The sequence below is a fragment of the Eumetopias jubatus genome, unplaced genomic scaffold (genome assembly GCF_037043125.1).
Source record: "Eumetopias jubatus isolate StellerSeaLion01/CBP00866 unplaced genomic scaffold, mEumJub1_p1.0 scaffold_7, whole genome shotgun sequence".
NCBI classification, from domain to species: Eukaryota; Metazoa; Chordata; class Mammalia; order Carnivora; family Otariidae; genus Eumetopias; species Eumetopias jubatus.
The window spans coordinates 99242866-99261294 of NW_028274813.1; the positions used below are offsets into that span (position 1 = coordinate 99242866).

Genomic DNA, 18429 nt, shown 5'->3' on the forward strand with positions numbered 1-18429 from the left:
TAAAACAAAGTAAGCATTGTCTGCATACATTAATTTGATTTAAAATCCACAAACTTTGGAACCTCATAACAAAGGGAGAAAGGATAATTTGATGAATACAAAAAGCAGAACTAGGAATCTCGAAATCAGAAGACCTAAATTCAATTCTAAGAGTGGCTCAGTCACTAGCAATGTGGCCTTGGGCAAGTCACTTCCCTTTTGGGGGGCCTCAGTTTCTTAATCTGTACAGTGAAGAGATTTGACATTAATGGTCCCCTCTGAGGTCCCTTCTGGAAGTGGTAACATTCTATTTAGGCCACACTGAGCTTTACTGAACAACCGCACTATTTACATTACACAAATAAGAATTAAGTTAGTGCTTTAACAACCAGAAAAAAATTAAATCTTTTGTGTTAAAAGAAAATCTCAAACATACATAGTAAAGTAGTAGAAGAACAATGAACTCCCATGTACCAATCACTTGGCTTTAACAACTATCAACAATATGCTATAAACAATTCCACCTAACATATTCATTTATTCTTGTAAATACTCCAGGATGAATCTAAGAGATAGGAGTTTGTTTCTTTTTTAAATCTAACCATAATAGCATTATCACATCTAACAAAATTAACAATATGCTTAATAGCATCTAATAGCCAATTCATGTTCAATTTCCTCAACTGTCTTTTTACAGTTGGTTTATTTGAACCAAGTTCCACCTAAGGATCCTCAACCCCATGGCTGGTTTTGGTTGATACGTGTTCTTTTAATATATAAGCGATTCCTTCCTCTCTTTTTATTTTCACACTATTTAAAGAAATTGGGTCATTTTGTCTTACAGAATTTCCCACAATGTGTTTAGCTGATTGTATCCTAGTCAATAAATAATTTTTTTTAATGTACATTAATTTGCTACTCAGCTAGACCCAAGCTCTCTAAGGAAAGAACTACATATTACTCCTATTTTTTTATATTCCCAAAAAGGCTAACAGTATTGGGTCAAATCTTGGCTCATTAAGGTTAGTCTGGTCTAGGCACAGTGAGTAATTTTAGAAAAGTTTTTAGGCTCTTTTTTAAAGTTCTCGAATTTTATCAATGGGCTTTAAAATTGGAAGAGGAATGCTATTGTTTGTAAGATCAGAAGATCACAGACCTTGAGCATCTGCAGGGAGATGACAAGAATCAAATGTCTTCATTTTCTAGAAAAGAAAAGTAACTTCCAGAGAGTCTGTGACTTGCTGGAAACCATATGCCTCAGTATGGGCAAATCGAAGACCAAACCCAGGTTTCTGGGATCTAAAATCTGGTGCTCTTTTCTTTCTGCTACATCAAATTGATGTGGGAAACAGGTGTAGCACAGGCTTCAAATTGAGAACTGAATAAACATAAAGGAACACATCTCAAACACATGAACTCAACAGAAGGCAAATCTGAATCCAAATTATTCTAGAAAGACTAGCTTTATATTTAGAAAGTTCATTCTTAACCGCATCAAATATTAAAGGAAATCTTAGAGCTAACTGAAGCTCTCTCCCTCTCTTTCATTTTATATCACCTCTTCTGTTATGCACATGGACATATATCCTAAGTAATAATGACTTTATTCTGAAGTATTGTAAAATCATCATTTCAGAATTCACAGGATATGTAATTTAAGAGAAAAGGAAAAATGATGAAGTCAGAAAACCTCTGAGGCAATATTTACTATACATTGGTTTTTATCTCATATAGAAATATTACTTCAAATAAGCTAGGACACATGGAAAAGGTGCTGTTTAAATGCAAAAATTATAACAGACACATATCTCATTATAATCTAAGAAACAAATTTCCTTGGGGTGCCTGGGTGGCTCAGTCGTTAAGCGTCTGCCTTGGGCTTGGGTCATGATCCCAGAGTCCTGGGATCGAGCCCCACATCGGGCTCCCTGCTCCGCGGGAAGCCTGCTTCTCCATCTCCCACTCCCCCTGCTTGTGTTCCCTCTCTCGCTGTGTTTCTCTCTGCCAAATAAATAAATAAAATCTTAAAAAAAAAAAAAAAAACAAATTTCCTTACCATAATACCTACAAAACAATATGCTCATTTTTAAAAGACAACTTCACTCAGAAAGTTTACTGTGAAAATCCGGTTTACAAATAAAGACTCTATGTAGCACTTCTACATAAGACATTTTAGAAACCTACCAGTGATAATAACAAGAGCAGTAACAAAAATGATACCATCAATATAATTTGAATCTGCCCTTTTAAAAGAAATAGAAGGCCTTAAAAGAAAAAGCCAATCAATATAAGTAAAAATTGAAATTTGGGGCTGATCAAAATTTAATTTTTACTCTGGGAAAGATTCTGTGAAGAGGATAAAATGACAAGCTACAGACTGGAAGAAAAATATATGCAGATCAATATCTGACAAATGGCTAGTATGTAGGCTATGTAAAGAACTCTCAAAACTCAACAGAAAAAAAAATCCAATGAGAAATGGCCAAGAAAAATGGACATTTCACCAAAGAAGATACACAGATGGCAAATAAAGCACATGAAAAGATGAACAACTTTAGTCATCAGAAAAATATAAATTAAAACCACAACAAAATATCACTATATGCCTATCAGAACGGATAAAATAAAAACAATAAAAACACCAAAAGCTGGCAAGGATGCAGAGAAACTAGATCACTTATACACTGCTGACAGGAATCTAAAATAATACAGCCACTCTAGAAAACACAGCAAACTATTACTATATGATCCATCAACTGGATTTGGGAGCATTTATCCCAGAGATATGAAAACTGATGTTTGCATAAAAAACCTATACACAAATGTTTATAGCTGCTTTATTCATAATAGCCAGAAACTAAAAATAGCCCAGATAGCCTTTAACAGGTGAATGAACTTTCTAAACATAAAGCTAGTCTTTCTAGAACAGTTTGGACTCAGATGCCTTGCGCTGGGTTCATGTGTTTGAGCTGTGGTTCCCTTGTAGCCTGTGCCACAACTGTGAATGAACTGAGGAACATACACGCCATGGAATACTACTCAGCAATAAAAACAAGCTCCTGATACAGGCAACAGTTTGAATGAATCTTCAGGGAATTATGCTGAGCGAAAAAAGCCAATCTCAAAGGTTACATGTTTTATGATTCCATTTATACAACATTCTGGACTGACAAAATTTTACAAATGGAGAATCGTTTAGTAGGGCATCGGTCAGGGGATGGCAGGAGGGTGGTAGGTAGGTGTGTTTCCCCTCAAATAACTTATAATCTTGTGAAATAGGACAGGGACCCAAACAAACATAATACAAGGTAGAATATTTAGAACATATTAAATGCCACAAGAGAGGCATAACAGATGAATGGATAAACAAAATGTGGTATTATTCATACAACGGAATATTATTCAGCCATAAAAAGAATGGCATTCTGATACATGCTACAATTTGAATGAATCTTGAAAGTTTTATGCTAAATGAAATAAGCCAGACACAGCAGGCCAAATATTGTATGATCCCATCTGTATGAGGTACCTAGAATAGGCAAATTCATAGACACAGAAAATAGATTAGAGGTTACCAAGTAGGGAGAGAGGGAAGCAGGAGTTACTGCTTAATGATTATAGAATTTCTATCTGGAGAGATGAAAAAGTTTGGAAATGCGTAGTGGTGATGGTTGCACACCACTATGAATGTACTTAATGCCACTGAACTTTAACTTAAAATTAGCTTAGATATTAATAAAATTATACATATTTTATATCTTTTCTTTACTGTAAGGCAAAAAAAAATTTCACAGCAGCTTTATTCATATTAGCCGAAACCCAAAGGGCCCAGGTGTTAATCAACAGGAGAGTGGATGAGCAAAGTGTGATATATTCATACAATGCAATATGAACTGCTCAGCAATAAAACAGAACAAAACACTAATAATGAATCTCAAAATATGCTGAGTGAAAGCAGCCCTCCACAAAAGAATATAAACCATATGATTCCACTTATATAAAGTAAAACAAGCAAAATTTCTCTACAATGAAATAAATCAGAACAATGGTTGCCTCTGAGAATGTGTTGGGGGCAGAAACTGCGAAAGGAAATAAAAGAACTTTGTGAGGTGACAGAAATATTCTGTATTTTGACAGGTGCTTAGGTTACACAGGTAAATGCATCTGTCAAAGCTCATTAAATGGTGGACTTAACTGTGCAACATTTTATGTTAAAAAAAAAAAAAGAACCACAAACAATATTGAACTTTAGTTAATTATACAGGCTGAAGTGTTTAAGGGTGAGGCATACTAATGTCTGCAATCCACTTTAAATTGCAACAAAAAAAACACGGGATTGAGGGATGAATAAATTAATAAATAAGTGGTAAAGTAAATACAGCAAAAACAGCAAAGTTTTAATAGTTATAAAATAGAGGTGGTGGGTGCATGGGTATTTCAAGTTTTCTGAATGTTTGAAAATATATGTTGGGAAAACATACATACCAACAAAACAGTTGTTTCTCTTCTTCTCAAGAACTTGGCTTATATTTCTAATACTACAGAGTGAGAATTTATTGTTGTTAAGTTTGTCCCCGGATGTTGCTCTTGCATACATGATGTAATTGCCATTTTCTTTCTGCCCTAAATTCTTAGATTCTCCTGGAGTGCACTCTGTTCCAGAATCATGCTGCCAAACAGAATATAGAGTTACATAAACAGGAAGTAAAATAAGGTTTTCAGGTCATCTGATTAAATGTAATTTTCTCACCAGAAAAACAATGGAAGCTTGTGGACTCTCCTCTAAAAAAGGTCCTACAATTGTTTTAGACTGTGAGAAGGAAAACAATTTGCTCTTTTAAGAGCCACTGTCTTAGAAGGGGAGGAAAAATGACTGAAGGTCTAGCCACAACAATGTACAGCTCTGTAAAGAGGGAGTAGAATGGAGGATAAACCATCATAAAGTCTATCAAAAATAAGCTCGCCATGCACTCCTATATTTATTGCAGCCATATTTACAAGAGCCCAATTATGGAAACAGGCCAAGTGCCTACTGACAGATGAATGGATAAGGAGGATGTAGTACATATATACAATGGAATATTATTTAGCCATAAAAAATGAAATCTTGCCATTTGCAACAACATGGATTGAGCTAGAGAGAATAATGCTAAGTGAAATAAGTCAGTCAAAGGCAAATACCACATAATTTCACTCATATGTGGAATTTAAGAAACTGTAGCAAAGGAAAAAGAGAGAGAGAGAAACCAAGAAATGTACTCTTAACTATAAAGAACAAACTGATGGTTACCAGAGAGGAGGTGGGTGTAGGGTATTGGGTGAAATAGGTGATGGGGATTAAGGAATGCACTTATGATGAGCACTGAGTCAGGTACAGAATTGTTCAATCACTATATTGTATACCTGAAACTAATATAACACTGTATGCTAACTACACTGGAATTAAAATTAAAAACTTAATAAAATGAAAAAAATAAGCTCACCTACTTTCAAAACTAGTAACAGGAATATAAACTACTTAAAATGACTAAATATTCTTTAACATACATGCTAAACTACTAACGACTAGTTCAGAGAAGACAGATGGGGAAAGACAGGAAACAGAATGGCATGAAGTTAACTACATACAAGATAGGCATCTAAGAGAGTTGACTTATTACCTAGTACATAAGAAAGATAAGTAAATGCTATTTTTTAAAGATTTTATTTATTTATTTGAGAGAGAGAGAGAAAGAGAGAGGGAGAGGGAGAGAAAATCTGAAGCAGACTCCACACTGTGCACAGAGCCCGACACGAGGCTCTATCCCACAACTGCAAGATCATGACCTGAGCCGAAACCAAGAGTTGTTTGAGCCACCCAGGCGCCCCAATAAATGCTATTTTTAAATAACAATTAAGAAGAGCCAAGTGGTAAAACTAAAACACTGATTTGCAAGAGTAAAACAACAGATACATATGTGTATGTACACAGAAAGTTTATGGTGTTGGCAAATATTACTGAAGTATCAGATACACACTGAAAAGTACCAAACTACAGCTCCATAAGTTTTCTCAAAGTAAATACACTTATGTGACCAGCACTAAGATCAACTAACAGAATACTATCAGATCACAGCAGCATCCCCATCTTCCTTCCTCCTCTGGGAGATAGGCATTTAAAAAAAAAAAAAAAAAAAAAAAAAGGAAAGAAAACAGGGATGCCTGGGTGGCTCAGTTGGTTAAGCGGCTGCTTTCAGCTCAGGTCATGATCCCAGGATTCTGGGATCGAGCCTGGAGTCGGGCTCCCTGCTCAGCGGCTTCTCCCTCTCCCGCTGCCCCCTGCTTGTGATCACTCTCTCTCTCTCTCTGTCAAATAAATAAATAAAATATTAAAACAACAACAACAACAAAACCAACCTCACAATGCTCCTCAAACAATTCAGAACTTTCCAGAAAGAGTGAAAATATTTGGGTCCTAGAGTAAAAGTTCTATTTAAACTGTTATTTGAATACCCAACAATTCTTCCCTCCAGAAAGAAAGAATACCCAAGGGCATTATGTTTCTTCTCAAAACCCATCTAAATTACTTTCATTTTCTACTCCCTAATCTGAAGCAACTTTTTTTTTAAGATTACATTTTTTTTAACTTAATTAGTAATCTATACATCAAACATGGGGCTCGAACTCATAACTCTAAGATCAAGAGTTGCATGCTCTTCTGAGCCAACCAGGCACCCCGTGAAGCAACTATTAAAAATAAGACCTCTCCTATCACATTTATTCTTCCCAGTACCTCTTGCTGTTCTCCTGAACCTAGATTCAGCATTTGAAAACTCTTGACTATTCTCCAACATTACCTTGCTTTATGTTTTCATTCCATAGAATTCAATTTGGTTTATGATAATGCATGACACTAGAATTGTTCTCAGCATTAGAATTTTAGAAAAAGAAAGAAAAAAATTCCAAAACTGTGTAACTCTTGATATTATCACAGAGTATTTTCAATTCAATAAATATTAGAATGTGTCCATTATATGAACTAAAAATATAATATAAAAATATAAAGATGAGTTTAAGCACTGTCCCTAGCCTAGCCCTCAAAAGCCTTATATTCTATTTAAAAGAGAGCCTATTTTGATATCCCTGGCTAGTCTGACTCTGCCCCATAAATCCATTACAGATATCACTAATTGGGGGGTGCCTGGCTGGCTCAGTTGATAGACTATATAACTCTTGATCTCAGGGTCATGAGTTCAAGCCACACATTGAGCAAAGAGCTTGGTTGCTTACTTACTTACATACATACATATATAAACAAACAGATATTGCTAATCAGTTATTACTTTACTAGCCCAGAGGATATTGTAATGGATCATCATTAATGGCCATGGAGGGAGGAAGAGGTTATAAACAAGCATGCCAACTATTTGTATTTGTCATCCTCAGAACAGGGGATAAACAAGCACACCAGTAAGCAAAATATAGAACAGAATATAAAGGCCATCTTAACTATATCCCCAAAAAGTGCTGACAATTCATATGGTTTCACAAAGAAACTCTAAGTTTGACAAGAAAACAGAAAAACTTTTCTCTGGCTATAAAAACAATACATACTCTTTTAGAAAATTTAGAAAATAAAAAATAGATAAAACATTTCAATCATAATCAACCATGCATAATAACTACTATTAACATTTTGGTCTACTTCCTACCTGACTTGTACCTAGTCATATCATATTTTAATACAAAATTTGAACTACACCACTTGTAGTTATATACATGGTTTCTTTCAGCTTAACAGTATAATGCAAACACTGATTTTTAAATGATTGCAGAGCATTCCAGGATACTTTCGTATTGGGGGGCCATTTAGGCTGTTTAAAACTTTTTGCTATAAATAAATAAAACTGCAATGGATACTTTTTTTAATGCACATAAATCTTTGACAGATTCTGCATTTTTCTTTTAGTTGGATTCCCAAGGGTAGAGTTTGAGTTAAAAGGTCAAACATTTTAAGGGTCTTGATACATAATGACAAATGACTGAAAGAAGGGCTCTATCAATTTACATTATATAACATGGATCAAGATTTCAGTAGGCAGAGATGGGAAGGAACTGGCTTCCTGACAAAAAGAAAATTTTAAAGGACTATAAATAACTTAATTTGACAGGAGAGGGCAGTTAACACTGGAAATACACTTGAACCCAAAAGATGGAAAACCCTAAATGCTAAGATAAGGAAACTGTATCAGCAATATCAGCAGGTACAGGAAATAAGGTTATAAACTGAAGTGACATGATCAAAACAATCAGAACTATAACCTAGACAAAGATAAATTTGGTAAGAGCAAGTACATATTATAACTTTCATATTGAGAGACAGAAACTTGTCTCATTTATGATTACAACTTCCCAAGACAAAGCTTATAAAGTGGTTAACAATAGGTGTACAATAAAGATTTGGGATAGAATAAATAAATATAAGCGACAGTGTGAACCACTCAGAGAGAAAGTAACACTGACATAGTACAGATGTACAACAGGAGAGATAAAGACAGAGTTCAGATATAGATGTCAAGGGACACGGGCTCAGGAATTTACAGTTCTGGCTGCCCTTAGTTTATAAGTAATTTAATAGTAAGCACTACTGTGTATATGTATGGTAGTGTGAGCAACATGCACAAAGGAATGGGGTGTGATTGAGCATTGAGCATGGCAGAGTCATTAAAAGTAGTCTGGTAAGAGAGGAAAAGATAGCAGGGTAGGCAAAGAATGTAAACCAATTTATCCATTAAACAAAAAGCCATAAGTAATATAAAATTAATATACTAAAAAAAAAAAATTTCTGGCAGCTGGGCAGGGAATAGATTAGACAGGAAATGAAAAGAGAAAAGATTAGATTCCCTACTCCAAGTGTGGTCTGCAGACCAGGGGCAGCTACAGCATCACCTGGGAATGCCTCAGAAATGTAAAAACTAGGGCACCTGGGTGGCTCAGCTGGCTAAGCATCCGACTCTTGATCTCAGCTCAGGTCTTGATCTCAGGGTCGTGAGTTCAAGCCCCGAGCTGGAGCCTACTTAAAAATAAAAAAATGCAGAAACTTGACCCCGCAACTGAAAATGGAATCTGTATTTTAAGATCCTTGGTAATTTGTATGCATATTAAAATTTGGGAGGCTCTACATCACTTGGCATCAGGGAAATACAAATCAAAACCACAATGAGAGGGCGCCTGGGTGGCTCAGTTGGTTAAGCCGCTGCCTTCGGCTCAGGTCATGGTCCCAGGGTCCTGGGATTGAGCCCCACATCGGGCTCCTTGCTTAGCAGGGAGCCTGCCGCTCCCACTGCTTGTGCTCTATGTTAAATACGTAAATAAAATCTTAAAAAAAAAAAAAAAAAACACAATGACATACCACCTCACACCAGTCAGAATGGCTAAAATTAACAAGTCAGGAAACGACAGATGTTGACAAGGATGCAGAGAAAGGGGAACCCTCCTACACTGTCGGTGGGAATGAACACTGGTGCAGCCATTCTGGAAAACAGTATGGAGGTTCCTCAAAAAGTTGAAAATAGAGCTACCCTACAACCCAGCAATTGCACTACTGGGTATTTACCCCAAAGATACAAATGTAGTGATCCGAAGGGGCACCTGTACCCCAGTGTTTATAGCAGCAATGTCTACAATAGCCAAACTATGGAAAGAGCCCAGATGTCCATTGACAGATGAATGGATAAAGAAGATGTGAAATGAAATCTATCCATTTGCAATGACATGGATGGAACTAGAGGGTATTATGCTAAGCAAAATAAGTCAATCAGAGAAAGACAATTATCATATGATCCCGCTAATATGTGGAATTTAAGAAATAAAACAGAGGATCATAGGGGAAGAGAGGAAAAAATAAAACAAGACAAAATCAGAGAGGAAGACAAACCATAAGAGACTCTTAATCAGAGGAAACAAACAGGGTTGCTGGAGTGGAGGGGGGTAGAGGGATGGGGTAACTGGGTGATGGACATTAAGGAGGGCACGAGATGTAATGAGCACTGGGTATTATATAAGACTGATGAATCACAGACCTGTACCCCTGAAACCAATAATATATTATATGTTAATTTTTAAAAATAAATAAATAAAATATAAATAGAAGAAAAAAATTGGGGAGGCCCTAGACTAAAGGACAGAGGAGTAGCTGAAGGGTACTACAACTCCCCTAGTAAGGGCTGGAATCAAGGGAACTGAGAGAGAAAAAAGAACATTTACTTGCCCTTAAAAAAACAAACTAACCATAAGCAATAGTTCTCTGCTAATCGCTACAATTTCAATTACTCTTTTAAGAACAGATCACATAGTGTGGGGTGCCTGGGTGGCTCAGTCGGTAAGCGTCTGCCTTTGGCTCAGGTCATGATCCTTGGGTCCTGGGATCAAGCCCCATGTCAGGATCCCTGCTCAGCGGGGAGTATGCTTCTCCCTCTCCTTTGCTCATGCTCACACTCTCTCTCAAATAAATAAATAAAACAGATCACATAATGTACATTTGCTGCAAAGAGAAACCGCTTTCAAAATTTTGAACCTCTAATAAGAAAAAAAAATGTATTGAGCTCAAGAACAAAACAAACAAAAGTTCACAAAAGCAGTTCAAGAGGCAGAGAGATTACACACATTTTAAATAGTTTATCCAAGAACATTAATAATCTATCAATTTCTGAGAAGAAGAAAGACTTGCAACTTTAGTGAGATGGCACTTCCATTTTACAAACTGGGAGAAAATTAGAGAAGTGCATTTGAGGATTTTAAGCTCCAACTATATAATATTTTTCTAAACTCATGAAAATTTCCATTTTTACAAGTGATATGATACAAGTAAAATTAATGTACATAGTTGTCAAATGGTATTTTCCCAAATTTGTTATTTAATAAGCCCTACCAAAATCACAAAGAGACTATCTTTCAGTATTTTGTATTTCTGTGTGCATCAATCTTTAGGTCACTTGAAAATCAGTATGATGGACTGAGTACTAAATGACACCAAAGAATTGTTAATTTTGTCAGGTATCATAACCACGTTAGGGTTATATAAGAAAATGTCTAATTTTTTAGGGATGTATACTGAAATATGTAAGGGTGAATAAATTTGCTTCTAATACCTTACAAAAAGAAAGAAACACACAGAAAGGAGATGTGGCAACATCTTGATAACTGCTGAATCTGAATCAGAAGTTGGCAAACCGGAGCCCAACAGCCCATTTTTATATGGCCTAGGCTAAGTGGTTTTCCATGCTTAAAGGATTGTAAAAACAACAAAGAAAAATATGCAACAGAGACCAAATGTTACCACCAAAACTTAGAATGTTTACTAGCAGGCTCTTTATAGAAAAAGTTTACTGACTCCTATTATAGATAATGGGCACGTAAGAATTTATTGCACTATTTTTCTCAACTTTTGTGTACGTTAAGGTATGGAAAATTTTGAGTATCACACTAAAAAATTTTTAAATATCAATCCACAATAGAGAAAGACAAATCTAACAAACCCTGATAATGCTTTAACAGCAACCAAGCAAAAAAACCACTCCACAGTTTGCTAACATTCAAAATGTACTTTAAACAATGAAAAGTGAGGGGAGCCTGGGTGGCTCAGATGGTTGAGCATCCCACTCTTTATGTCGGCTCAGATCACAGTCTCAGGGTCATAAACAAAATTTACAAATCACTCAACATAAAATTTAATAACTTTTAAAAAATCTTATAATTAGGCAATACTTACTGGAGATCCAAAGTTATGTCCAACTTCATGAGCAAAAGTAATGTGAGAGACTTTGGGGGGTACATGAGACCCATAGTTCTGAACAGTAATAATTCCAGTGTTTAAGGACTTCTTCTTACCATCTGAATACAGCTTACTTTTTTCACATATTCCTCCAGAGCTTCCTAATTCAGAACAAAAGATGGCTAAATTAGCATCTATTTACCCCCAAAGTAACTTTCTAATATATGCTATATTAAATTAAAACATTTTATATATCCCACACATATCAAATACTCAAAAGTTTCTTTTGTCCAAGATTAGGAAGTCATTTCAAATAAGTTTTAATGGTACACATAAAGAAACTCCCAGGACTTCGTACAAGGCCCTTAAGAAAATGTTTTTCATAATCATAATATTCCCTAATTTTTGTTCCCATTAATTGAGCAAAACAAAAGTTTCTGTTAAATTTGAATATACCCATATTTACACAAAGCCTATACCTTCTCATTTTAAAAAAAAAAAAAGAAAGAAAGAAAGAAAACATTTAATTTAAATGAAAGTTGAACAAAATATTCTCAAGTAGATTCTGAGAAAGTCACTTCCATAAATAACAGTAGTGATGCACAGGAGTACATGATTCACTATCTTGAGAGGCAATATACATATATTTTTTTAAAAAGAAAATCATTAGTAGTTGCAAGGGGCTGGCAAGGAAGTAGAGGGATAGAGAGAGATTTGTAAAAGGGTACAAATTTCCAGTTATAAAATGAGTAAGGTCTAAGTATCTAATGTATAACATGATGACTATAGTTGATAACACTGTATTGTATAAGATGAAATTTGCAAAGAGAGTAAAACTGAAACATTCTCACCAAAAATAAATAATATGTGAGGTGACAGATGTGTTAACTCATTGGGGGGAATCCTTTCAAAATATACATGAATATCATATCATTATGTTGTACACTTGAGGTATCTTACAATTTTGTCAGTTATACTTCAATAAAGTGGGGGGGGAGGAGAAGAAAAGAAATACGTCCAGTGGGCAAGAAAAGGGGAGTGGGAGGGAAGGAAGGATAGAAGATGTATGGAAGGGGAAGAAAGCAAATGTGGAAAAATGTTAACCGATTAATCTATCAGGAGTTCACTATACTATTCCTGCAACTTTTCAGCAGGTTTGAAATTTTTTTCAAAATAAGTTCAAAAAGCTGAATTATGATTTTCCAATGTGTCTTGAGAATACTTTCAAATTGTAAAAGAAAACCTATAACACTACTTCTATTATACATATTAAATCACTTTGTAGTTCACCTGTTCCATAATAGTAACTTTCCAAAATAGCCTAATGCCAAAATGAAAGTACTTGTACATCTAAAGGCAGTTAATATAAGAAATTAAAAAAAGAACAATGGGAAAATCAGAAACTGGCTGGCCAACCCATGTCTGTATGTACACTGTACTGAGAAGAACACAGTTCTTTTAATAACTCTGAATACATCTTAGTGAAAATTATTTAGTTTACATTTACATGTAAAGGGTTTCTCTCTTTGATTTTTTTTATTAAAATACAATCAAATGTTAGGATGTTCTGATAACTGATCAAATTATTTCAAATTAGCTTTCTATATGCAAAATTACAACCAAGTTATTAAGCCATTAAAACATCTAATGTTTATAATCCCTGATAAAGCATATAATAGAAGGCAATGAAAAATAGATTTGCAAGAATGGCATGACACTACAACTGCTACCCATTCATTTTAAACATTAGAAAGTAAATTTAACAGGGACACCTGCGTGGCTCAGTCAGTTAAATGTCTGCCTTTGGCTCAGGTCATGATCCCAGAATCCTAAGACCGAGCCCCACATCAGGCTCTGCACTCAGTGGGCAGTCTGCTTCTCCCTCTGACTCTACCCCCCTCTTGTGCTCTCTCTCACTCTCTCTTAGTTTTTTTTTTCAAAAAAAGGTAAATTTAACACGAATTACCATTATGATTTAGGAAGCTAAAATAATAAGCGCCACAGAAAACTGAAAGACTGAGCTATATGCAGATTTTAACCAGCACAAGATGGAGAACCTTTATGATATTCAGAACTTACTACCTTTTCTACAAAGAAAACTGACAGCAAATGATTTATGAATATTTAATATATTTTCTTAGGCTACTTCTCTTTTGGAGATGAGTCTAAGGATTGTATCACTACTTCTGGAAATTAGAAAAGATACGAATAAGCACTCTGTAATAGTTTTAAACAAATAGTAAATTAATATCCTGCCTTAATGAAGAGCTATCATATGCAAATTGGTCCAATGCAGTACTGTCAAACTTGAATTAAGCATAAAAGACTCCACACTGTAAATCTCTATCAGTTAAAAAAAGAAAAAAATAAATAGCATGTATTAAAAACTCTGATAATATATTTTTCTGTATTTTTAAGGTCTATACAGTTTAAGGGAAGATCAGACATAAATTTGAATGTACTCTTCTGAAAATAGTCTTTGTAATTTTACATCATGTTTAACATCTTAGTAAATGCTTTTGGTTTTAATGTGTATCACTTACAGAAAAGTTTAGTATTTGTTACAAACTAATAACATATGTTAAAATAACTCAATTATACAGAAAAAATAAGACTATATTTAATTTTATAAGTTATGGTTTAATTTTTTTTTGGCAGTAGTGCACTAATTTTTTTTAATTCCAATATAGTTAACATAAAGTGTTACATTAATTTCAGGTGTACAATATAGTGATTCAACAATTCCATACCTTACCCAATGCTAAGTTATGGTTTAATTTTTTACAAAATAATGCAACTAGTTCTGATGTGCCAGAAACTCAATCAGTGATATTATATATACCTATAGCTAAACCATAGCTCAAGTTCAGTAACTGCTTTATATTATACATTTAAAATTTTACTACATGTAGTCATCATTACAAAATACAAATTGTGAATAATAATGAGAAGGGCAAAATTTTATTATTTTGAGTTAAAAGCTATTACTGATGGATAGATGGCTCAGTAAACAAAGAAGGATAATGACATTTTTTTTTATCTACAGTACAGCCTGAGAGCTAAAGTCACAGAATATTACTCCCAAACTTTAAAACAGACCCCCAACCCCAGGCCCCAAATTAGAAAAACTACAGGGTAATATAACATAATACCCTGACAGAGTCCACAAGTACAGTTTTGATGTGAGCAGGCCTAAACACTTAAAACTTAACAGTAGCATACTGATCATGCAATATTAATCTGAGCAGTAATTTTGAATCAGACAATAGTTCCACTCCCCGACAGGTTATCAGGAAATGTCCTAGGGCATTTGTCTTTCATGTCTGGAGAACAGTATTCACAAGTAATAGGAAGGGACAAGAGATGTTAAACATCCTGCATGGAACAATCCAGACTGCACAAAATGCCAGTATTAACTGTCCTGTTGTAATATTCTAATGATGTAAATCTCCCAGCCTTATAATTAGACTTTTAAACAACATGTTAAGAATTTGATAGGCTGTGGGTTATCTTGAGAACCCTAAGTTGAGCTCTGTATGCCCTTAAATCCTAATATGTAAAATCAAACTAAAATTTCTAAACTAAGAAAAACAGAAGAGACTATTGCTAACAACTGAAATGTCTCAAAAAATGTTTTTCACAAATGGTCAGAAGAATACAAATGGTTCAGGATTAACTACAGAGATGAATTCCAGAGCTAGCCTTACTCAGTGGCCTGCCCAAACTGAGACTATGTTCATTAGGATAACATTAAGAAGGATAATATATGAACAGAATGCACATTAATATATTAAAAAAAAAATGACCCCTCTCAAAAGGCATGTTGGAAGGGTGCCACAAATGAAGTAAAATAAAAAGATTATCTAATATAAGGAATTTACTTAGTTAAGGAATCAATGCTCCAGTCTCTAAATTAAATGATAAGAGGCTACCTGCTTAACACAGAACTGTGCTCATACAAAGAAAAGTTTAAAGAAATCTTGCCAGATTCATAATCAACACTGACTTTGTTTGGAAGACCAGATTCCCTTTTTTTTGACTCCCTTCTAATCCCTGTGTAATTTCAAATGGGAGCGTCCAAGCCAGCCCAGTTCACTAGTTGTTTCCACTAATTATGGAGTTGGGCAGGAGGTGCTGTTTTCCTGATTAAAGAAACCCAAGGCAGTACCCAACTACAGTATGATATTAAATAAGAATAAAAAGTAGTGTAAGAAGACTTAAAAACAAGAAACCTACTATTCAAATGTTTCAACTTTTACTGCTTTTCCCAGCTTAACTGAGTCAGTGAAGACTATAGCTAATAATTTGAGTAATATTCTGTGAAAATTAACATCACAACAAAACCCTCCACACCACCATCTATTTGTAGTAAAATATCTGTAGAATTAAGTGAAACTAAGCTAAATAATACAACAAAATCAAAATTAATTAGGCCAAATAAAAATGAAAAAACTAAGAAACAGTAACAGATCACAAGCTGAACAGATCAGCTATGAAATGGTACTTTTTAATAAACAGATAACCACAAAAATTACTAAGATCTGTAGACAGGAACGTGCAGTCTCAAAAAGGACAAAGAGAAGAAATTACAATGAAAAATAAACACACTGAAGCAAAATGACTTACCTAAATTTAGCGAGAACAGACAAGAACCCAGTCTCCTAGCTCCCAAACCAGTGCTCTTCCCATTATGCCATGACAATTACCCAAAATGATGTCTAAATATTAAAGAGTAGAACTCTTTTATAACTTCTCTTTCAAAAAAATGGATTCCAACAATACAAAACCTCTATTAAAATGCAGGAAACATTTCAACTTCTTATCAGAAACATCTTAGAGAAAGCTAGAATATTATAGTATATAATACTTAGTAGAATAACTACCAAATGCACTGAACCTAGAGTCAAAAGGTCTAGACTCTGGGTTCTGTGTGATTCTGGGTCAGTCACAAAGTCTCTAAGTCCAAGTTTCCTCATCTGCGGAATGGAGGTAATAATACCTACACCTCAGAAGGGTACTGAAATAATCAATAAAACCAATTATAGATTTTTCCCTATAAAAAAATACAATGTTGGGTGCCTGGGTGGCTCAGTTGGTTAAGCGTTTGCCTTAGGCTCAGGTCATGATCTCAGGGTCCTGGGATCGAGCCCCACGCTCAGCTCGAGCTCCCTCTCTCTTTGCCCTTTACCCCGCTTGTGCACTCTCTCTCAAATAAATAAATAAAAATCTTTTTAAAAAACACAATGTGAGTCAAATATAAAACTCAGTTCAGGTAGTCAAAGGGTAAAGGGAAGAGGAGAAAACCATCAATGTCATGTTAAGGCAGGTACCCTATACTAGAAAAAGCTGGCTCAAAAGAACAAAGATCAGGGCGCCTGGGTGGCTCAGTTGGTTAAGCATCTACCTTCGGCTCAGGTCATGATCCCAGGGTCCTGGGATGGAGCCCCACATCGGGTTCCTTGATCAGTGAGGAGTCTGCTTCTACCCTGCTCCCCACCTCCCTGCTTGTGCTCTCTGCTCTTTCTTGGGCTTTCTCTCTCAAATAAAATATTGGGAGAAAAAAAAAAAAAAGAACAAAGATCCCTTCTCTTTTCCACTCTGGTCCCCATTCTTCTGTCTCTCCCTAGCCCCTTCCCAACAGCTCTTAGAAAAAGGCTTCTAAGAACTGGAGTTGGGGGTTTAACATAGAATAAAGGAAGAGGGTATCAGATGAAGGACCTATGACAAAAATACAAGTTATATGTCCCATTTTCAGTCAAGAACTTTGCCCACTGCTGTTCAGTAAAATAAGCAGCACCACAAATGGTGGTCCAAATATCAAAATAACTAGATATAAAGGCGAATTGTCCTCCAAACCCATTACCCTAATTTAATCATGAGAAAAACATCAAAGAGACTGCAACAGAGGGGCATCCCACAAGATACTTGACCAGTACTCCTCAAAATTGTCAAGAATCATCAAAAGCAAAATAAGCCCAAGAAACTATAATAGTCAAGAAAAGATTAAAGAGACATGGTAACTAAATGTAATGTGGTATCTTGGATGAGATCCTAGAACAAAAAAGAGACCTTAGGTATAAACTAAAAAATCTGAATCAACTACGAATATCAGTCAACAATAAGGAAACTATAGGTTTGTTAATTGTAACAAATGTACCATACTAATACAAACTATTAATGATATGTATGGGTGGGGTGTACATGAATTCTCCATACTATTTGCTCAATTTTTCTGTGAATCTAAAACTATCCTAAAAATACAGTCTATTTCTGGGCGCCTGGGTGGCTCAGATGGTTAAGTGTCTGCCTTCCGCTCAGGTCATGATCCCAGGGTGCTGGGATCGAGTCCCGCATCAGGCTCCCTGCTCCTTGGGAGCCTGCTTCTCCCTCTGCTTCTCTCTCTCTCCCCCGCCCCCGTCTCTCATGAATAAATAAATAAAATCTTAAAAAAAAAATACAGTCTATTTTTGCATCTATAGATATGAGGCTATCTGAAGATTTTAAAAAACTGACCAAGCTCCTTCAGGAGCATTACATTCCTAATGAACAAAAGTCTGAAGCTGAAAATGTAAAACAGTTTCTGGTTTGAAATCATCCAATCACTTGCCCAGAAGCCATTCTATGAGTAAGTTTCCTTAGAGACAAAAATATGAATATGGTAGTTCTCAAACTTGAATGTGAATCAGAATCACCTGGAA

The 18429-nt window shown here is 35.2% G+C and overlaps 1 protein-coding gene across 1 annotated transcript in view; it reads right to left on the minus strand.

Annotated features, from left to right (window-relative positions):
• The window catches only part of ADAM10 (ADAM metallopeptidase domain 10), a 133622-nt gene that overhangs the window by 20487 nt on the left and 94706 nt on the right, over positions 1 to 18429 (minus strand). The window contains exons 9-10 of the mRNA XM_028100032.2: positions 11729 to 11892; positions 4465 to 4648 (exon numbers count right to left, since the gene is read on the minus strand). Coding sequence (XP_027955833.1) covers positions 4465 to 4648; positions 11729 to 11892 — 348 coding nt within the window. The remainder of the gene's footprint in view (positions 1 to 4464; positions 4649 to 11728; positions 11893 to 18429) is intronic.